This window comes from Elephantulus edwardii, unplaced genomic scaffold (genome assembly GCF_000299155.1).
Source record: "Elephantulus edwardii isolate Elephantulus edwardi_28Jun2011 unplaced genomic scaffold, EleEdw1.0 scaffold00006, whole genome shotgun sequence".
NCBI classification, from domain to species: Eukaryota; Metazoa; Chordata; class Mammalia; order Macroscelidea; family Macroscelididae; genus Elephantulus; species Elephantulus edwardii.
The window spans coordinates 30894639-30917733 of record NW_006399756.1 but is presented as its reverse complement, the minus strand read 5'-3'; the positions used below and the strand labels follow the sequence as shown (position 1 = coordinate 30917733).

The 23095-nt window shown below is 40.0% G+C and overlaps 1 protein-coding gene across 1 annotated transcript; it reads right to left on the bottom strand.

The window, feature by feature from the left end:
- Positions 1-285: 285 nt before the first annotated feature.
- CWF19L1 (CWF19-like 1, cell cycle control (S. pombe)) lies at positions 286-21986 on the bottom strand. The gene is made up of 14 exons (XM_006880032.1): positions 21964-21986; positions 20311-20395; positions 19192-19270; positions 17812-17913; positions 16530-16744; positions 14068-14186; positions 11820-11904; positions 10141-10281; positions 8758-8872; positions 8137-8216; positions 4175-4384; positions 3052-3171; positions 2509-2606; positions 286-430 (listed from the first exon to the last, which is right to left on the bottom strand). The coding sequence occupies exons 1-14, from the start codon at positions 21984-21986 to the stop codon at positions 286-288; spliced, it is 1617 nt and encodes a 538-aa protein (XP_006880094.1).
- Positions 21987-23095: the final 1109 nt, after the last annotated feature.

Sequence of the window (23095 nt, the reverse complement as noted above, 5' to 3'; positions counted from 1 at the left end):
ACACTTCTCAACTACAGAAAAGCTTCTGGACTTTATTTGATCCTTTACATGTTTGTTTGTTGTGTTTTTTTTTAACATTGATAAGACACAGGCAGTAACAGACATGCTTCTAAGCTTCATCATCAAATGTAACTTCCAAAAATTACTCAGTCTGTAGCCTCTTGCTGCAGGCAGTTTCCATGGGAATGCATGAAAGAGGCAGGGTAGCAGTCTCCTTGGGAGAATGCCTTTTTAAAAATACAGACTGATGAACCTGTGAAGTTCATGAAATGCCTTTCCTTTTGGTTAGTCATCCAGAGTAAAGTCAAAGGGTTCGAAGTCTTTCCGGAAGCGACGAGCTAGAGTCTCTTCCTCTTCTCTGCTGATCTGACACTGCCTCCAGTTAGATTTGTCAGGAATATTAAGAATGGCTTCACTGGCCAGGACCTCCCTGCAGAAAGAGCACAAAGAAGTCAAAATCAGCTCAGCACAGCATCAGCTCCAAACTGCCCTCTCCTCACCATCAACTCGAGGCAAATTCCTCCAGCTATGCTCATACAATTCTCTGTCCTGTGTCCCACTGCTTCCAAAAACTGTACCCACTTCAAGTGACCAGTTTGGGTTCTATTTTTTCTTAATCACTAGAACCTCATTAATTTCTCTTGAACACCCTGGAATTAACATGATTGGTATATAAAGAATTAACAGTGGAAAAAAGGTAGTGCATGGAGTCAGACAAAGAGGGATTCCATTCCTATGTCAGCCACATGCTGCCTACTGACTTGAAGAAATCACTTCAACTGTGAGTCCTGATTATTTCCTAATCTATAAAATGAGAATATAGTCATTCTTCGGTATCCGCTGGGAATGGGGATATATGACTGTAGCGTAATAGAAACTAAGGTGCTGCCTACTTTATTAGGTTTTGTGTGAGAAGTGGAGATAACACAGCACACCACAGTCACCAAGGTTCCATCCTGACTTAAACTCTAATTTTGACATTTCAGCTAGATCATGACTTTGCTGAGGGGCTAGTGTACAGTCAGGCACTTAGTGTCATACACACTCTGACTTAAATTCTTTGGCCTCTTTTAGGGACTTGGGTTTTGATATACACAAGAGCATAAACTTTGGCAACTTAACTTGGTCTTCAGGAGCTAAAGGTGCGCCTGATACAGGCCATGCTCTTTGCAATCACCTGCTATGCATCAGAGAGCTAGACAATTGACTGGGGATGATAGGAGGAGAATTGATGTCTTTGAGCTGAGGTGCTGGAGAAGAGTATTGAATATACCATGGACTGCTAAGAAAACAAACAGGTTCATCCTGGAGAGGGTGAAGACAGGCTGCTCCTTGGAGGCAAGAATTCTGAAGCTTTGTCTGACATACTTTGGACATGTTGCAAGGAGGGACTAGTCCTTGGAGAGGGGCGTCATGCTTCAGAGGGTAGAGGGACAGCACAGGAGAGGAAGACCCTCGATTAGATGGACTGATTCAGTGACTAGGGTAATGGGGGTGTGTCAGAGACAATAAGATTGGCGCAGGATAGAGCAGGGTTTAGGGCTATTGTACATGGGGTCACTATGAATTGCAAGCAATTCAACAGCACATAACAACAACTACCCCCTCCACACACACAAAAAAATGCCACTACGTTTCACCGTCATTATTCCTTATTTATGTTTATATATTAGAAAAGCTATTAGCACATCTATATGGTCGTTCTTTTCTTCCACTGGGAAGTGATAATACACAGAAGAACTGAATTTTAACCACACAGATCTTGTAACAGTCAAAGGATCTCTCATGGTCAGAAGACCTGGCCAAAGCTTTGAGCCTACTTCTTTATCTACAAAATGAAAATAATACTAACTTTACTTGTCCAGCTGGAAAAAAGATCTTTTCAAATGCACTTTTTAAACGATAAATTGCTATGAAAACAGAAATTAGAAAACATCTGATGTTGGAAAAATACAACGATCATGAGCATAAAATGTTTAGAGAAATCTCTCTTTTATGGGTTCTATATCTTTATTGAGGCCAAAGTCACTAGTGCTAACATCTATATGCCGCAGAGGCAACAACAACAAAAATATAATGTCACAACAACAATAATGCTCATAGCACACCTGTTCTAACAATCCTTTCTTTAAAAATGTGATGCTGTTGCTCTTGGTAGGTAATGTTGCATCAGCTTCAACTCACAGCAACCCCATATAAAAGGAACAATATCAAACCACGCTCAATCCTGTGCTATCCCCACCATCTCTGCTGTGTTTAAGCCTCAATGTTCATGAATTGCACCAATTCATGTCATTAAGGATTTATTGTCTACTTTTCCAAGCATGATTTGCTGGTTTCTCTTAATAACGTGCCCAAAGTATGTAAAACAATCTCACCATCCTCTCTCTGTCCCTGTTTATTCAATGATGGCAATTTCTTGGACGTTTTCCAAAGTAGTTTAATAAGGGTTAAAGGCTCAATCAAAGCCCAGTTCACTAAAGATCTGGTAAGAAAAACCATACAAACCTTCCAAATTGCAAGGGAAAATTCTTTTTAATTCTGTGGAAAAGCTTCTCTCCTGTGTCAAGTTCAACATAAAAATATGCTGTTCCTGGTTGTGCAATCTAAAGAATACAGGGGGAAAAAAATAGAATACAGCATTGTATATGGACATACAAATATGATTTATCAATCTAAGATGCTGGCACACAATTCACTCCAGAAGCATGGTGTGTGTCAGAAGAGATCAGTAATTATCAGCTCTAGGCGATCTTCAAATCTTTGCTTGCTCTAAGACCAGTGGATCTAGATTTTAAAAAGCCAGACCAGCACGTATCACCAAGAGCTTACTAGTGGCATTCATCTTCTCACCTTACGGTATTTTTCATTTGCTCTTTCCAGAAAACACTAAGACTTTGTTATAATGCCCATTTAACATCCAGTCGAATTAAAATCTCTGGTCCAAATTGTCATCTACCAACTTAACATTACTGGAGTGACTTAATACTCAATATATCAAAAACCAGATCTTTACTTGTCCTTGAAGATCATTTCTCCCTCATGTCTCACCTGTTTGATATCAGAGTGTTCCGGAATTTCTAACAGTTCTATCTGTTGCTCTTGAGCCTGGGAAATGAAGGCATCTTTAATGTCATCAGTAGCACAGCAGCTCAGTGGCACAGGAATGACCTGCAGGAGGGGAACAGAAGAATTTCTTTGTGCAGGTCCCAGAGAGGATGTGACTACATAGTCCCTTGAGGAGGAGTAAATAGCAAAGCCATCACTGGGGTGGAGCAACAAACACCCCTCAGCATAGATTCTCCTCATGCCAGTCAGGTCCATGTTGGCCTGTCTGTAAGGTCTTAAACTTATGAGCTAACCTTTCTGTAGGAGTCAATGTCTGGTGCAAGGAAGGCTAGGGAGAGATCTTTCTCATCAAGCCTTTGCCAGCTCCTATGGAATATATGTGGCAGAGTCAGGCCCACTTGAAAACTTAACAAATGTGCCAAAAAAGACAACTACCACAGATGATCCATAATAGTCGCCAGATGTCTAAGAGCCACAAGCCCCAAGAGGCTGCTCTGAGATTATTTCTTATCTCTATACCTTTGCGGTTTCTTGAGTATCCAAAGTGCACACATCTTCCAAATGCCATCTGTAAAGACCAAACCCTCTTCAAAGTTTTCCTCAACTACTCTTCCTTTTCTATGCAAAGCACTGTCCATCTGCTGTACAGAGGTAACCCATGGTTGCTGTGACACTGATGTGTCAAATGCAATAATGGTTACCCACGGTGGACAATGGTGGAGCTCCCCAATTAATTAAAACAAGCTTAGAAGCAGGAGTGGCATCCACTTCTGAAATAGCTTGCCTCCAGAAACTCTATGAACTTTGAGAAATGATGAAAGTTATACAAGTGTTCAGGTCTTTCATTCATTGGGTCATTATGGGTCATCTACAACTTGACAGCACTTAACAACAACAACAACAACAACCGATTTGCAATTCCCTAAGTTAAAGTGAATGGCATTAAAATATTAAAATGAGCCATTTGCAGGAAATGTTTCAAATATTAAAGTTAAATTTTAAAATACAAAATCATTATCATCATCATTATTTAAAAAAAATGAATAGCACCATTTATTTATCAACATCACAGCACCTTCCACATTCCTGGGCAGAGATCACCTACCTGTAGCTGGAGGTGATGGCTCTTAAAATTTCTCTCAAATAAAACACACCGTTTCCCTCGACTCTTAAAAAACCGCCTGAGTGTTGTCTTATACTTCTCCACTTCGTCTACTACCTCTGCTGAAAGGTCCACCACTGACTGGTAGTGTCCAATGGGCAGGATGAGGACATGGTCATCTGACAAACCTCCTTTGGCCAGGGCAAGGTAGCACTAAGGAGGAAGCACACAGATTCAAGACATCACTGTTGCATGTATGAGTCTCCAGGAAGAAAAGCTTATACAGAGAATGAGCCTAAGGCAAAGTGCTCAGCCAGCCATCAGAATTCTTTAATTTTCAATAGTCTGATTTCAACAACAATGTTCTCAGGTTCCTGCTCAATAGTAAGATAAGAAGCAAATTCGAATCACATTGGGATTTAGCATAAAAATATATTTGGAACAGGTTTCAGAGCTATTGTGTATAGATACGGTTGTCATACAGTCATATAGTCATGGTCAACTTGATAGCCCATAACAACAACACTACTTAACTCAAAAGTGGCGAATTTTTTTTTAAATACTTGCACTTCTTGTGAATAGTTTCAGACTTGCCAATCTCTTCCTTTCCTTTTAAGCATTCACCTTCTATTCTATGAGATCTGGTGGCCTATCATAGGCAGTGCTCTGCTAACCCGAAAGCTTGAATCCACCAGTGCCTCATGGGGAGAAAAATGGGTAATCTATTTCCGTGCAATTTACAGCCTCAGAAACCCACGGGAGGGTCAGTTATGAGTTGGTTCTGACTTGACCGCAATGAGTTATGAGTGAATCTGCTTTACATCTTGATCATCTCAGTTGTTTGATGCCAATGATCAATTCTGACTTCCAATTTCTAACAATATAAAAAAAAAAAAAAAGAACCTACATGGATGTTTCTCCCATAAGTAAAATGTATAGATTTTGCAAAACATATTTGGACCCTTAGTAGCCTTTATCCCATTTCACCAATCTATGATCAGGAGCCACCAGCCCCATTCTATGTACTTTCTGGAAGACTGCACGTCAACGACAGAAAGCCAGGAAAAAAGTTAACAAAATGATATCAAACTTGGAGGAAATTCCAAATCTTCTGCAAGGCATCACGGGTTCCTAAGAGAGCTCTACTAAATAAAGGAGAATGTAGACTTAATTACTAAACAGGCTTTAAGCTGAAGCCCGCATGTGGGCTCCTGCTTGTAGTGCCGGCTGGACACCAGATGAGAGCCCAGATGCTTCTAAATTCCTCCAGCTTCAGGCCTAGATGAGAAGCTAGCAGAGGCACTTTCTTGCTCTTTTCTTAGGCCCAAACTCTGAGATAAATACCGAGTTAACAGAGAAGTGAATGGAAAGAAAAGGTCATGAGCGTAAGTGAGTGAAGTCATCCACCCCAAATCTCTTGTTCTTATTATGGGATCTAGACCTACTTGGGCTTTCCAAATGGAAGGCAGGCCAAATTCAAGTTGTGTTGGCGAGAAGAATGGCCAAACTAATCCAAAAAAGATAAAGGGGACCAAGAGACAGAACCCAGAAAGGGCATTCTGATAAAAGCAAAGTTTTCACATTTACTGTTTTTCCTACTGAAGCGTCCACGTACAGAATGCTTAGCTCTACTGGCCTTGACCTCATTAGTGCTACCATTCACAAAGACAGGTGTGTCTCAATAAGCAGAGCACAAAAAAATAAATGTAAAAGACTGACTCATCAGTCTTAAACAGCCAAGGAAGTAGATAGATGTGCTTTAAAGTGTAAGATGAAACTGAAACTAGTGAGTCCACAGGAAGCCACAATAAAAGGCCCTCAGATGGTTAGGGAAAATTGAGAGAAAGGTCATCTTCAGAAACAAAAAGAAAAAATAATTTTAAAAAAATGCATGAAAACATTTTCCTGCAGAAGGACCACATGCTAAGAAATGGTTTATAAATCTTTCCCTCGAAGAACCTTGGAAAATATCCATTTATAGCCACAGGTATTAATCAACAGAAGTCCTCCCTTTATGGACAATGAACATTTTTAAACAGTGAATAATTAACAAAAGCAGCTTATCACTCCCAAGTAGCACGGAACAAAAATACAGAAAGCTTAACAAGTACATAAAAGTACCACTCCAGCAGATTTCTATCTCTGTGGGAGATGGTGGAAAGAGGGAGGAAAAGAGAAAACAGAGATCTTATGAGACTGGCTCTACAAAACCACAGGTGAACGCCTATAACCAAAACAGGTAAGTCTTAGGGAGCTCTGGTGGCGTAGTGGTGGGAAAACGCACTACAATCCCAAAAAACTCAATTCTTTGCAATGATGTACAAAAACAAGGAAGGACCTTCATACATGTTGGTGAGGCTACTCTGGAAAAGTCGGGCGGGTTCTTAAGAAATTAAAGGGAGCTCTGCGGCCTGCTGGGTCAGAAGTGGCACTGCCAACCCAAGGCATGCCAGTGTGAATCCACCAGCTGATCTGCTCCAGGAAGATGGGCAAGCTCCTCTCCTGTGATTCACAGCTTCTGAAAACCCACTATGAGTTGAGTCAGCTATGAAATGGTTCTGACTTGATGGCGAAGAGTTAGCCAAGAAACATAAATTTACTATACAGCCAAGCAATCTTCTTACGTGTATATCCAAGAAAAAGGAAAACATGTCTACACAAAGACGTGCACGTTAAAGTTTACAGCAGCATTATTTGTGAAAACCAAAAAGCAGATACAACCAAATGTCTATCAACTGGGAATGGATAGATAAAATATATCTGTACAAAGGAATACTATCTAGAAAGAAAACAGTGATACATGCTACAACATGGATGAACCACTGCAATACTACACTAAGTAAAGGAATTCAGACACTAAAGACCACATATTGTATACACCTTAGCATCAAAAACACAACAATCCTCACAACTGGATCAATAGGCAACATCATGATAAACTGTGAAAAAACAGACACTGTCAAGGATTTAATTTTATTTAGATCCTTAACACCACAGAAGCAGCTGTTAAGAAATCAAATGAAGTCTCACCTTGGGCATACAGGATTATCAAGGATTTCTAGAAAGTGCTTAAGAAGTCCCATATCCTTGCCCCCTAAAAGTGCTGAAGAGCAAGGATGATAGTGGAAAGACCGGGGTGTGCCTGTCTCAAGCCACTGTATTTTCAATTTTTCATATGGATGTGAAAGCTGATCAGCAAGAAAGAAAGAATGAAGAACTACTGATGCTCTGAACTGTGTCACTGGCAAGAACAGGGAATGTTACAGGCTGCCTGAAGAACAGACAAATCTGTCCAGGAAGAAGCACGCCAGCTTCTTCCATAGAGGCAATGATGGTAAGGCTTCTGTTTCACGTAATTTAGGCATGTTATCAGGAAGTGCCATTCCTCTGAAAAAGACATTATGTGGGAAAAGCAGAGGGTCAGCAAAGGAAAGAAGAAAGAAGAAAGGACTGACTCCATGACTACAACAAAGGGCTTCAGCACAGCAGAGACTTTTAAGAGTGGTGCAGGATTAGGCAAGGCTTTTATATTCTGCATACAGGGTCACCACGAGATGAAGTCAACTAGACAACACCCAAAAACTAAGTACTATTCAGAAAAAGCAAATGATGGAGATACTAAGTAGATTAGTGGCTGGCTAGGGATTAAAGGTATATGAGCATAAGAGATTTTACTTGTATGGAAGGTATGTTCTAAACTTGTATTGTAGTTTCACCAAAAAAGAGCAAGATCCTCAATGAAACAGACTGACCCAGACTGCAACAACGGGCTCAGACACAGCAATGACTGTGAGGCTAGCAGAGGGCCACTGAGTGTTTGACTCTGCTGTAGTCGGGGTTGCAGTGAGTTGGAAACATGATGGCACCTAACAACAACATGATGTTTCAATTCAAGAAATATATAAAACAAACAAAACCAAACCGCAGTGATATCTCCTCTGTAAAGGTCCATAAACGTAACTCACATGTGTACCAACATTGACCACCAAATGCTTTTCTACTTCAGGGCTGGCGAGGCAAAACCAGCAGGGACCTGGAGGCTGAGCTACAGGTGGAAAGAAGAGAAGTATTACTTTGGCTCAAGTACAGAATCATTCTAGAATTCAGGCTTATCTGACTCTTACATCCTGCAAAAACTGGTATACTGCACCATATTGGCTAGGCCGACTGTGCAGCTCACCATGAAACCCCCCATCAGGACCACCATTATCAATGAAATTAAACCTCTGTTAGAAAAGTTCTGATTTTGTAAGTAATCCACAGAGAAGTTATTGTCAACTGGATGACCACATGCTGATAAAAGCATGAAGCAGGCAGCACATGCACTGAAGGAACTGAATGCCAGTAGTCCCAATTCTAGTTGTAAATATGCTACTACCTAGCTACATCATCCTGGGTAATAAATTTACCCTCCCACGATCAACTTACTCCATCTTTAAAACAAGAAGGTGGGGAGCATAATCTAATAACTCATTTCATGACTTTCCTCTGCCAGAAGAAGGACCCTCAGGAATGCCACTTCCCAAACAAAACCTGAAATCACAGTGACCACTCGCATAGGAGATCTCTGGAACCAGGGTACTCACGGGGTTGGTGAGGCTTCTTTGAGGAAGGAGAGAATTTGCCATCTTTGCCTGTGGATGAACGCTTCCTTCCTCTCTTCTCATTCAAGTCAAAGAAGAACTGACAGGCTGGTTCTTCCTGGAGTGCCCAAAAGGTAGAAGTTGTTGTTGCTGTTATTCTATACTGTTGAGTCAGATTCTACTCCTAGCTGGCCCTGTAATAGGTTTTCAAAGGCAGTAAACTGCACGAGCGGAGACTGTCATCCTTCTCCTGTGGAGCAGCCTTTCGATAAAGGAGCACTGGTAGCTTTGCGGCAAGAAGCTGTGCTGCAATCCCAAAGGCGAGCAGTTCGAATTCACCTGCTGCTCCACGGGAGAAGGATGGGCAATTTCCTCCCATGCGATTATAAACTGCTTCTGAAAACCCACTGGTGAGTCAGTTATGGTTCAGTTCCAACCCAACGGTACATCACCACAACATCAATCACTTTTAGATAAGCAGGCAGACTTTCATTTACAAAGGAATATTTCTGTCATATCATGTCTCTCTTTCCTCCCAATCTTTCTGGCTTTTCTAGGAAAGAGAACTATCTTTCCAATCCTGCTGCCTAAACTTTGAACGAAATTTCTCAATATTTATCCACAATCCCACCAAATTCAGCTTTTTGAACAAGTTAAAATACATGTGATAGATGATTTTTGTCCGAAGAGAATAGTATGAACCCATTTCAATTCCTGCTGCTTTCTCCCTTTAAAGGATCACAGTGAGTCCTACAAACCTATAGGTCAAACAAGTCTAATATAGATTTATTCTAAAAAGATGACAAGTGCATTAATAGAGAAAGTAGAAACTTGCTATCTCTTGCTTTTTGTATATTTAGGGGATAATTAGTTTCAGATAAGTCTTCTATTTAGAACATTTCTTCAGTATGCATCTTATCTGATTTCTAGCATTCAACATAAAATCACAAATGATATCACCACTATTTAGATCTTTCATCTGAACAACTAAGAATAGTTAATCATGTTTATCTATGGAAAAATTTACTACGTGAAACTCTTAATCCCAATATATGAATCAAGTTTTGATATACACTGAGCATAAATCATTGTTGTTAAGTGCCGTCAAGTCACTGAAACTTGCTCTATCCTGTGCCGACTTTACTGTCTCTGAATCACCTACTCTCATTACCCTAGTCACTGTATCAATCCATCTCATCGCTGGTCTTCCTCTCTATCTCCATCCCTCCACCCTTCCAAGGACTGGTCCCTCCTTGCATAACACCAGCATAATTTCCCAAGAAGAAAATGTACTAAATACGGCTAGAAGAGCCGTACATGAACAACACACATGTAAAACATGGGCTGTCCCACCCAGAAAATGCCACTTCCCCAATCAGAACATACCTCAGGGGCAGGAATCTGCTTTCCTATGGCTGTGTCCTTCCCAGATTTTCTGTAAGGGTTTTCAGTGACATCTGGAGGCTGCTTTACCAATTCTGCTGGATCCATCAGTTTCATGGGAGTAATGCTGAATGCATAAAGATACTGTAAAGGGGAGGGGTTGGTGAAGCAGCAAAACAACAGGATAATCTTAAGGGAAATAGTGCATAACTAAATATAATCATCCTATTTTGTCGTGAAGAGTCCACAGAAAGTTTCAGAAACTGTGTAAATTTAAAAGCATCTACCAGCTTCTCTGTGGTCTAGAGAATACACAGTAAGTCAAGTAAGCTAGTTCAGTGACCTCCGTACAGGCTGACAAGGGCTGACCAAATAACAAGCAATAAACCAAATTGCCAACCACCATGCAAGTCAAGGGTCCTCACGCAGGTGAAAGAATCATGACCGCCACCATTATAAGGCCCAAAGAAACAGCCTGAGCTTGCTACATGCTTTGTAAATAAACCGTAGCACTGCCATTCTTTTTTTCCTAATAGAAACTGCTGACTGGACAGCTTAGGGTTTCTTTGATATTGTTCAAACTTTGCTGTATAAGCGGATAAATTTTTTTAGGGACTAGTAGCAAAAAAGAAGGTATTCGTATACATCCCTAGAATCTTAAGACTAGGGAGGAAAAAAGTGGAAAAGTTTAGATGAGATAATAGATGACCCTCAACCTTAGTATGAAGCAGAGAAATACAATAAAGGTAACAAAGATATACCATTTTTTTTATCTATCAGACTGGTGAAACGTTAACAATATTTGACAGGAATCCCCATACATCGTTGGTCAGAGATGTAAATGAGAATAAAATTTTAGAATGCTTGCCAAATTTCAAAATAATGCATCCTTTAAAATATGAGTTATTTATGTCGTGTCTGGTGGTAAACAGCTGTAGACTGGATATACCATGAATGTTACTGAGTCTTGGGAGGGTGGTAAAGAAAATAGAAATCTAAAACTTGCTAATAATTAACTGGACTTAAAATACTGTGGGGAAAATGTATTCAGTTATCTTTTGCATATGACGTCTATGTAACATCTATGACATGTTATAGTGGAGTAATACTCAATTTAATCTCTATTTTCCTATGTGACTAACTGCTCTCTTATTCTAACTATCACAGCGCCCTGCTCTGGGCCCTGATGAATCAGAAATGCTCTCAGGGAATTGAGAAAAGTAACCAACTTTTCTGGTACTGTGTGTTATTCACCTGCACTGCTCCCAAAAGAAGAACAGGCTCCAATTATTACTATGACTTCCTGGAGCTAAGGAATGCATATGATAAACTCTTGGAAGGAGATTATTCTTGCTTAACAAAGTTGCTAAAATATGCAAGTTAAGAGTAGTATGTAGGGCAAACTCATGGATGTCTCTATAGACAGTCACAGGGACATGGGAGAACATGAACACTGTGCCTCTGAAATCTTGTCTTTGTTCTAGTAGGTCTATTTCTCTCAAAATCATATTCTAAAATCTCTAAGAATGAAGGATTCAAGAACCTTCATCTTATCTCCTTTATTGTATCTTCTCAAAGGAATCCCTAACGTTATTGAGACTTTGAAGTTGAACACTTAACTGGGGAAGACAAACAGTTATCAGACACACAATACTACTATATGAAAAAAATGCAAATCTTACCTTTTTCTTGTCTGGGTTTCCAACATTTGCCAGTGCTATGAACCTGGTGGCATGCTGGGCGCTTTCCTGTAGAACGATGTGGTTTCTAAAACATTTGAAACATAACAAGTTATTAATAAACTTCACATCTGATTTGTATTCATTAAATTATGTAGATTCTATAGGGCCATGAAAAGTGTACAGGACCTTAATCTATCACTGCAAGTAACATGATAGTAAGCTAGACTTCACAAGGCTGTTGTTGGGAAGAAACGCAATCAGATACAGTGAAACTTGTGAGAGCTGGATTCAAGGAGGTTGCCTTGTTCTACAGGTCTTGAAAGTTTCCTGCCTTTGACAGGGTACAGTCTTACCCCTTCTCATTGCTCACCTATTAGTAGGAAATAGTTGTCTTATACAAGTTCCAGATTTCACAAGCTTTTCTGTATATGAAAAGCATCCCTGAGTGATGCCAACACTATACCTGGCTGCCAACAGAAAGCCCAGTTTCAGGTGTACCTAGAGGCACTGTGGAAGAAAGGTCAGGAAATCTGCTTCTGAAAACTTTGCTTTTGAAAATCCTGTGGTAAAGTTCTATTCTGACACCTTTGTTGTCTCAACTGAGACAACATTACAGCAACTATGGCTTAGGTGTTTGGTTTTGTTTTTTGGGGGGAAATTTTTTTGCTTGTGTGCTTTGTTTTAATCTAGAACACAACTTGTCATCTGGGAAGGGAAAAAGAGGACACAGTGAATCGAATCTACCTTCTTTCACTTGCACTTAGAACAAGTCTTGTGACCAATCCTGACATTAATGGGCCAGGGATGTATAACCTGCCCCCCACCACCCCACAAAGCCAGCACATATTGTGAACAATAGTATGTTACAGTACTCTTAACAAAAAAATATTCTGGAGACCCAGAAGAGAGAACCCATTGTCTTTATAGTTTTCCCTGGGGCTGCCTGGAACTAGGGTGAAATGAGGTGACCTTTAAAAATACAGCCCTAGCACTTTTGGTTCTTAGGTTTCACTCCTTTGATTCTTTAACTTGGTGGTGAGGCGCCTTGCCCTGTGGCTTCATGCACAGAATCTGTCACCCTTTCTCTACCAGCCCAATCTCTCAAGGAGAAAATCTGATTAGAAGGACTGTCTGTTCTACTGTTTGCTACCCAACTCTCAAAGCCCTTTGAAATATTTATAAATATGCATTTTCTTGACCTCTAGTTTTAACTGTCATCCTTGTATTTTTTTTTCTTCCCAGCTATCTTTTGGGGAAAACATAGCTTTAGATGAAGTTATAAAAAAAAATTTATCAGTTAGACCAGCGATAGGCCAAAGCAGCATGTGGGAAAAAACACCGCAATGGTAAGGAGCTGCACTGCCAACCCAAAGGCAGGCAGTTTGAATCCACCAGCTGCTCCTCGGAAGGATGGGCAGTCTTGTCCTGCATGATTTATAGCTTCTGAAAACCTGCTGGAGGGTCCACTAGAAGATTCAGCCTTGACCACTACTAACAACCATCAACCACAGTTAAGTAACACCCCATTCATGCACATATACCCAGTAAAAATGAGTGCTTATATCCACCAAAAGTTTATCTATAATAGCCCAAAACTGTAAACTGCCCAGTTGTCTAGGAACTGAATGAGTAAACTTGCATAGTTACAGAACAGAATACAGCATAACCGGGTAAGTGTTCCAGTTAAGTGCTTCAAATCTTTGATCTATGTCCTTTATCAATAAAGACAATTTTCTGTTAAGTTTACTTAACTCTATCAATCTGTAAGTTGCACTGCTAACCCAAACCCTCTCTGGCAGTTCAAATCCATCAACGGTTACAAGGAAAAAGATGGGCAAAAACTCTTCTCTCGCAATTTACAGCTTCAGAAAGGCAATGGAGGCCCAGCTACAAGTCGGTGCTGACATGACAGCAATAAAAAGAAAGTTTAAATTGGGAAAAATATGTTACTAAATCTTGATTCTCAAACTGAAATACTTCTGAAATTGATTATACTAAGAACTTTGAATCAGATCAAATGTGCTACATAAAGCGATATTGATTTAACAGTGTAGGCACCTTGCAGCTTCAAACTTTTACAGTTCAGTTGCTTGACTTTCAAATTTAATGACTTAAAAGTCAATAATTTAAATGCTTCAGTGGCCAAAAGGAACCAAAATTGTATATGGTTAAAAATTAATAAGATTTATTTATACTGAAGATCCAAGGCAGATTCTTCAAGAAGCTAAAATGAATGAAAGAAACTCACCGATATGGAAGTCTCTCGTAATAGGTTTTTTCTAAAGCAGCAAAATGGTATCTTGGTTTCAAGCCTGTGGCAAGACTGGAAATCAAAGCAGAGCCACATTTTTTGGTATCCACTTCTCCCTATTAAAAAGAAAGTCAGTCATTCATAACAGACTTCCTTACTGTTGTTGTTAGGTGCCATCAAGTTGAGTATGACTCATAGCGACCCTATGAACAAAAGATCTGAACCATGTCCTATCCTGTGCCATCCTCACACTTCCCGATACAAAAGAGCCCATTGCAGCAGGCACCGTGTTGGTCCACCTGGTTGAGGGTCTTCCTCTCTTTCGCCGACCCTCTACCCTTCCCAGCATCATGTCCTTCTCTAAGGAATAGCCCCTCCTTGCAATACGCCCAAAGTATGTGAGCTGAAGCTTCATCATTCTTGCCTCCAAAGAGCACTCAGGCTGCACCACCTCCAAGACATATGATTGTTTTCTTAGCTGTCCACGGGATTTTGGTGATTTTCTCCAACACCACAGCTTAAAGGCATTAATTCTTCTGTCATCCTTATTCATTGTCACACTCTCAGATGCATAGCAAGCCACTGGAAAGACTATGGCTTGAATTAGACGCACCTCAATCCACAAACTGACATCACTACTCCTCAATAATTTGGAGAGGTCCCTAACTGCAGATTTTTCCAGTGCCATGTGTCTCCTTATTTCCTAACTGCCCATACCAAGGGTGTTAATTGTGGATTCAAGTAAGATGAAGCTGTTGACAGTTTTAATCTCCTCTCCATTCATTGTTAACGCTGCCTTTAGTTCCAGTAGTAAGAATCTTTGTTTTCTTGACACTGAGATGCAATCCATACCGAAGGCTGCATTCCTTGATCTTCTTTTTAAAACAGACTTACTAGTAGTGTTCAAGACACAACACTTGCACGCTCTCTCAAGTGCATAGACCATGCTTCTAGAATTCACTTTGCAGCATACCTATAGCTCAAATAATGTAACAGTCAATGAAGAAAATAAAAACCAGACTTCAAGGGCCCTAGGATCATACTGAATATCTGGTTAGGAATGCTCACAGACTGAATCACAGAAGTATGCAATCCTTTACCTTGCCTCAATCAAAGAATTTATGGTTTGTAGAAAGGACAACCGTCCTTTGTAAAACAAAGCTTGTCCAAAGTCAGGCTTGTTACAGATGTTCTCAACCATAATATTAAATAGAACTCTTTTTTTTTTTAAAGGTATTACCTTAAAATAATTACCAGTTCCTTTTCTGTGCAGCAAAGCAAGACCTTGCTTTATTTAGGCGTGTCTCTTTCATATTTCTTCAAGGGCAAGGAATTAGCCTTGAGGTTAGTTTTCTTAGGAAATGGTGAATCATTTTTTCCTCCAATAAATACCCGTCAAGGCTATTATAATCTTTAATCAAAACCCTCTTTTCACCTTCTCCCCAGGCCCAATGAATGAGCCTCACTTTTCTTATCTTTCCTTCCAGAACACGTCCTCTTTGTCCCGTCCATCATCCCCTGGACCTTCCTTGGCTTGCCTTCTATCTTCTCTGTACCACAGCCAGCACTACTCCTTGTGTTTATTTTAGGTGAATAATAACCATGGATTTATGGAGTGAGAAGACAGCATTGTTCCTTTGGCTTCCAGAAGCCTCCCTGAGAATGCCAGGTATCTTGCTGGCTTTTTGTGGTCAAAGATAAATTATCCTGATGCTGGCAGAGAGTGACCCAAAGGTTCCTGTTCTAGGCCATCACTAATAACTTGAATTTGAATCTAATAATTGAAGATTTTCTGTACCTAAGTAAAGTTTTATACTTCCTTCCATTAAAATGCAATTGATGCTTTCTGCCTAGAACACAAGCTGTCAAAACTGTCCTGTGGCTTTATTTCCATCAGTATCATATTTCAATCCCCATGGTCACCCACTAACATCAAGTACACCTTCTAGATTACTTCTAAAAATAGCAAGATCAAACACAGTGGTCTAACTAAGTTCAGTCCACCTCAACACTAAGGTGTTACCACTAGAGAAGCACTAAGTTGTTAACCCTTTGTTTCCCATGTTTAGATCAATTCTTGAACCCCATAATGACTCAATTTAAAAAAATTTTTGGTAAGTCAGAAAACACACCTGCAAAGCTGTCACTAGCTTTAAGTATTGGCACTGAAAGTTAACTCTCTAAATATATTCTTAAGAGGAGGCTGGAGACAAGGCATTTGAAGCAAAGAATAAAAAAACCCAGTTATTCATATTTAAGATTTTCTTTTTTTTTTATCTCATCCACGTATCAAGCTTTCTTATTAACAACGTTTTGCCTCGGTCAGTTAATAGTTTTAGTATCCTAAAAGAATTCACTAAAGACTTCTGAAAGGAACCAAGAGCTAAACGAGGAAGGGAAGCACAAATTAAGCCAATACAGTCTGCTTTAAAAATTCCAAATGAATAAACACTACTCACAGAAGAATTCCCAAAGTTCCCCACATACTTGGGCCATGGGGATGTGAGCAAAATATCGATGCCCTTAAACTGGGATGCTGAGCACAGCATTGTTTGCAGTGAAGACACATCCTTGGGACTAAAACTGTAGCACGAGACTGGCTCCTGTAAGGACTCTGTTCCACTGAGATACACAATCTGCAGCCCTGATGTTCCAGTGAAGACACCTTTACGACCTATAATGAACCAAAAATTGAGATAACTTAGTCAAAATAACAAGAAACAGTCTTTATGGTGAGAAATCTCCCTCCGCTTGCCACCTCCCTCCCAGTCTACCTGCCTCTTTTTTTTAAATAGTAAATTCTTATAGCTCTACTGTGGCTGTTCATTATTAACCGGACACCTCCAACATCACTCCTACTCAGTCAGTAAGTAGTACCTTCCCAACTTATATGCCTTTATTGGTTACTTGAGGCCACAGGTTAATGTTTACCCCAGGAGTCTTATAAAAATTATTGAAAAGCAGAGATTCTATGTGGACTTCTTGGCAAGGGGGAGACACAAGGAGGAAAAGGAAAAAAATCTTTGCTTTTCACCATTCTCTCGAGGTTACTAACTACCCGGTAACTGCCAATGATCTCTTAAAACAATGTTCTTTTCCCTTGGGAGTCCATGAACTTAACAATAGCTTGATCTCTCCAAACACTCAAGACATGCTGATGGCACAGTGATCTCGAGCATTTCTCTATGTACTTCTTGGCCATCTGAATATTTTGTTTGGTGTTTACACATGTCCTTGGCCTATTTAGTAATTAAGTTGTGCGTTTTTTATAAGTTGAGATTTTCGTTTTTGATAAATTCCAGAGATCCTGCAGTACTCTGTAAACTTTTGTTATGAGACTTTTGTCTGAGATGGTATTGGCCAATTGTTTTTCCCCAGTCAGTATATTTTCTTTTTACCCTGTTGGAAAAAGTTTTTGATGCGCACACAGATTTAATCTTTTGAAGGTCTCATTCATCAATTTTATCCTCTCCCAGTTGTGTATCTCTGGCTGTATTTGCAGCCTCTTTATACCATGGGCTAAGAAAGGCTTTAGTTCTCCATGGAGGCAGACTGCCAGACCTTTCTCCTGTGGGTTGACTGAAGGGTTCAAACCACTTTTCGGTCAGTAGTTGGGTGCTTTAAGGATGGCAACACCAAGGCTCCTGGAAAAGAGCCTATCTACTCCTATTATCTCAAATAGTAGACGCATTAATGTAATGGCAGTTATGTTTATTAGAAGTACAAACATTATCAACTTACCCAGATAAGTAATGTTTTCTGCTAACTCACACCCATCAGCCTCTTGGAAATATTTTGCTGTTTCCTGGTCATTTGCACCCAATACGTAAGTCTGAATAGGAGCTAGTAAGGAAAACAGATACATCATATTGTTATTACCCAATCTGTTTTGGACTTTGAGAAATGCTTCCCCATAGCCTTACAGCAAAAGCACAAAAAATCTGTGCATTTCCTCACACAGCAATCCTATAGGTAGAACATGCTCAATGCTTCGGCATATCTTAGTCCCACCTCACAGACTGACCATTACACAGTTATCATTAAACCAATAAAGTGACACACTGTTGTAGGGAAAAGAACTAGTAACCACTGCAGTCACAAAAAGTCAAGAAAGGTAAACGGCATAGAGTGGAAGAATTGAACTGTCAGTAAGACAGGGCAAGGTAGCTTCCAGACGGCTATATCTTTTTTTCTTCCTTTTTTTAATTATTAATTTTAATGAAAATTTACAGAGACTTTGGACTTCCATCCATTCACTGTTGCACTTTTCTCCCTGCTCCCCCGGCCCCCAGATGGCTATACCTATAGAGAAAGGTTTGTACAAATTACAAACTGAAGTTCCCTTTCTATCAAGGGGTAAAGGGGTCATACATTTGTTTCCTGGCTTCTTAAATAAGACTCTTTGATACGGGTGCAAGCCCATGTCTATATCTTATCAGAAAACAGAATATTCAGGAATTCAGACACAGGAAAGGAGAAACACACAACAGGCGTTACACAGGCAAAACTGAAAATCAGGTGAATGTGTTCAGTCCAGGATAACAGGGTATGGAAATGGAAATGAAGCAGACCATAAATTCATGATCCTGTATATCTAAGGCTACTATGCTAGTACTGTGTGTGCATAATAAGGAACTTTATTACCAAGGTTACAGAAAAACTCAGAAGCCACAAATAGAGGATTTTTTGCAAACTGCTGTTTTTGGACTAGCCACAGGACTTTAGAATCAGCTCTAGACTCAACAGCTATTTCTCTCGGGTTCACTCATGGCTGAATGCTGTACTCTAAAACAGTATCAATAAGGATGGTCAATATATAACTAGGAAAACATAGACCCTAAATTAAAAAAAAAACAACCACTACAACTATAAAAAAAGGAAAAAGAACACATAAATTTATTCTTTTTCTATTTGGAAGAGTGTTCTTTTCTGCAGTGAAATCCATTCAAATTCAAAATGTGGCCGTTTGGAATGTGCATAAGAATTCTTCCCAGCTCGATGCCAAGTTCAAAGAGGGATTCCTTACAAAATTTAACATGTGCAGTGAAAAACAACTTAGCAAAAACTATAGCCCTTGAGACTTTGTTAGAAATCACATATTAAACAAAATAGTTTCCATACCTTTCTTGATGCCAGTCTTGTATTCATCCCATTCAGCACTTGGGGTGGGCCCAAAGAAATTTCCTACACACAACAGCAGCTAAAATGAGTTTTTTAAACAGATATATGAGATTTTAAAATTCAAAAAGTACAAAATTGATAGTAACAGTTACCTAATTACCTTACTCTGTGGTCTCAAACCATATTTCATTCTGTTTGCAGAATTTCAACATAGAATTTTTCAGCAGTAATTATCCTGATTCTATAAAATTACTAAATCTTGCCCACTTACAACTTTAAGTTGAGGGATGGTGGAGAGGGTCAAGGAAGTGAACTTTCAATAGAAACTAGCATTTGAATTGTTTGCACGTATGTCCAGTCCCGCTGTGCCATTCCATGGCTCTCTCCAGCATCCTTCTGCCTTGAAGCATAGAGTGATAGTAGACCAGACTTCTGAAGAAACCCTCTGTGAAATATAAAACTAAAATACTAGATACTGTTAGGGACCCAGAGCACAAACCCCCCCCACATTTCTTGTCTATTGTCTTTATTCAACCTTTAATTCAGTGGAGAAATCATCCTCTTACTCAGAATCTGTACTCAAAATCTGGTAGACAATACTATGTATCAGTATTTAGTTCCTGGATGGTACAAACAATTAACATGTTCATGCTTGGCTGCTAAAGGTGGTAGTTTAAGTCTATCCAGAGGCACCCTGGAAGAAAGGCCTGGCCATTTACTTCTGAAAAATCATCCACTGAAAACCCTCTGCATACTCTGACATACATGAGGTTGCTAAGAACCAGATCAACTAAGTAGTTTGCGAATGTCTGGACAGTGTTATCTGCCTTACTCCACTGTAACGGTTCCTGAAGGACTCTCATGCTCTGAAACCCAACTGGTTAGCATCACCTAGGGAGGTTGTGCTGGTCTGTTCTCAGTTTTGGGAACAATAATACAATAACATGATTCAACTCAAAATATACAAAAATGCTCCCCATTCTCCATCATTCCCCAGCTATTCCCAACTGATAAAATGAACACATCCTAAAAAAAAGCAAAGAATCAAAAAATCTGAATTCCATTTCAATGTCTGATGATAGTAGTAAAATGAAAGTCAACAAAAGAGAAACATCTTACATCAAAGTTTCCACTTTTCTTCTGAACTGCTCGCACTCTATTAAATAAAACATCAAACTTGCCTTCAACATCTCCACAAGCCAAGCTACAAACAAGAAACATAATTGTTAAGGTAAATCAGGAAACATAAATAGGTCTGATTAGGTAGAGAGGTGATCTAGTCTCTGTAGGGTTGGCCCCAAAAAGTAAGAGACTGCAGACACTTCAGAAGAATCAGATATGAGCAACATCCAAAATCCTGGATCTGAAAGAACTGGGGAAAAACAGAGGCAGAGAAGCCAGTTTCCATTAAATACAGAAATGGCAGCAGAGAATTCAGGGAGGAGCTGAGAAAGGACTTAGAACATACTGGAAGCAGATAAAAAAAAAGTGTAGGCTGGGACAGACACTAGCAGATCCAGGCTAGCACAGAGCAACCTCGCCTGCATGTCAAGTGCTGAGGCTGCCCTCAGAAGAGCTTTGAGAGGTTAGGTCTAGACTGGTCTGACGGCTGCTGGAACATGATACTGTGTCCCAAGGATAGAGACAAGGCACAACCATCTTTTCTTGAAGGAGCATTCTAGCAATATTTCATTGGCAAGAAAACACCCCATGGAGCAGCTCTACTCTAAAATACATAGAGTCACCACGATTTGGGACCTTAAGGGGCACAGTTCAAACCCACCAGCTGTTCTGTGGGAGAAAGATGGCCAATCTTCTCCTATTCCTTTTACATCTTCTGAAAACCTATTGGAGGGTCAGCTGTGTGTCAGATCTGACTTCACCGCACCTAACAACTCTAAAGCAACAGGTCTGCTTTCATTTGTTTGGGTAGAGGAGGGGTGACATCACAGCAGCCAGATCACTTTCCCCAAGAAAAATGGATCTTGTCATAGCATGCTTATACATTTAAACAACTTTTTTAGAAGGGAAAAAAAAGAGAAAAATGTTTGTCAGAACTCAATACTCAGTCCATGTCCCCATTAATTTTACACATAGTTGAATTCTTAGTCTTTTAATCTAGACAGTACACTATTATTAAGGCAGAAAGTCTATCTGTGCATTGCCTAGCAGTGTCTGGTACACTGCAAACTCCATCCAAGAAGTGAACCGAGGCATCCTGTCCACCACTCCAGGATCCAGTAAAGGGAGAGATGTATTTGGTTAAAAAAGAAATGTTGTTATGTGTCGTAGAGCCAGACTGCGACTCACTGCGACCCTATATGAACAACAAGATCTGATCCGTGCCCTATTCTGAGCTATCCTCAACATCTTTGACTTGCTCAAATCCACTGTTAGAGTCATTGTGTCAGTTTTTCTTGTTGAGGGTCTTCCTCTGATCTTTAACCCTCCGTCTGGTCTTTAAACCCATGATGATCCCTCCGGACAACATGCTCAAAGTGGTAAGAAACAGAGGAAATGGTGAGTTGGAGGCCACTCTGCCTAAGATAAAAGAGCTCTGGAGCCAGGAGTTTGTGCCTCTCCAGAGACTGTCCTCGTGAGCGTTCCCTCCAGAGTCAAAAACCACCCGGAAAAGCAGTCAGTTTTGGTTAGGCCAAAACGTGATCGAGGCCCTGTATTTTCTCTCGATCTTTCCTCTACCTCTCCTGTCACGACAAAGATATGACAAAGACACCACAGAAATACACAGACTTGCAACCTAGGGATACTCACATGCGCAGCGGCTTCTGAGCCATTGTTCCCGATAAGCAAGCGCTGAAGGCTTGTAAAACTTACCAGCGCTCCGCGGGAAAAAGGAGAACGTGATTATGACATCATCATGAACCAACCAATGAGGGCTCAGGTCTCTACGGGGAGCGCCTGGGGGAAAAATAGTTCTCTTGCCATGCCTCGCCTTAAAGAGGTGTCAAAAATTAAAGGAAAATAGTTGCCCTTGAGAGCTGGCAACAAAAGTTCATTTCCGTTTATGACAATCGTCATGATGGAAAGGACTAAAAGGGTTTAATGAAGGTTTAATTGTTCGTGTTCTTTTTAAAATTTTTTTCCATCCCACTTAATTTAACGAAGTTACTGAGTTGCTACAACATTCCCTGCACAATGCTGGACACTAACCCTATCAGTCTAGTGAGGAAGACAAAGCCTTTCTCCTCTCACTTTTTGTATTGATAGGTTTTACTAAAAACAACATCAGAACGTTAAAAGAATGCCATCAACCTCAATTTAGCGTTAACATCGTCCCATAATCCTCTGCGAGTACAAATACTTTTTTCACCGACATTTGAAAAAATATTGCAGACATGACCGTTCACTCACGAGTACTTTAGCGTGTCAAGACTAAGGTTCTTGTTATTGTTAGGTGCCGTCAAACCAAGTATGACTCATAACGATTCTATGAACGACAGATTTGAACTTTCTTCTAGCTCTTTCTCCTATCATCACAGTCTGACACACTTGAGCCCACTGCTGCTGTCATTGTGTCACTCCATCTGATTGGGAGTCTTCCTCTCTTTCACCAATCCTTCACTTTTCAAGCATGATGCCCCTCTCCATGGAATAGCCTCGTTTAGCAACATGCCCAAAGTATACGAGACAAAGTTTGTTAGTAAGTCTTCCTCTAATGTTGATGCCACATTCTTCTTCATAGGGTCCAGCTTCTCGAATTCTCAGAATACAGACAAAATAGGTATGGAGTAAACCATGTTGTGTTCCCTTGTTTTATTCAGACAACAGCTTCTTGGTATTAGATTTTGCTTGAAAACAATTAAATATTCTAGAAATTAAATGCATGCTATGGTAAATAATAGCATGCAATTATTTAATTATGGAGGATTGGTGAAAGAGAGGA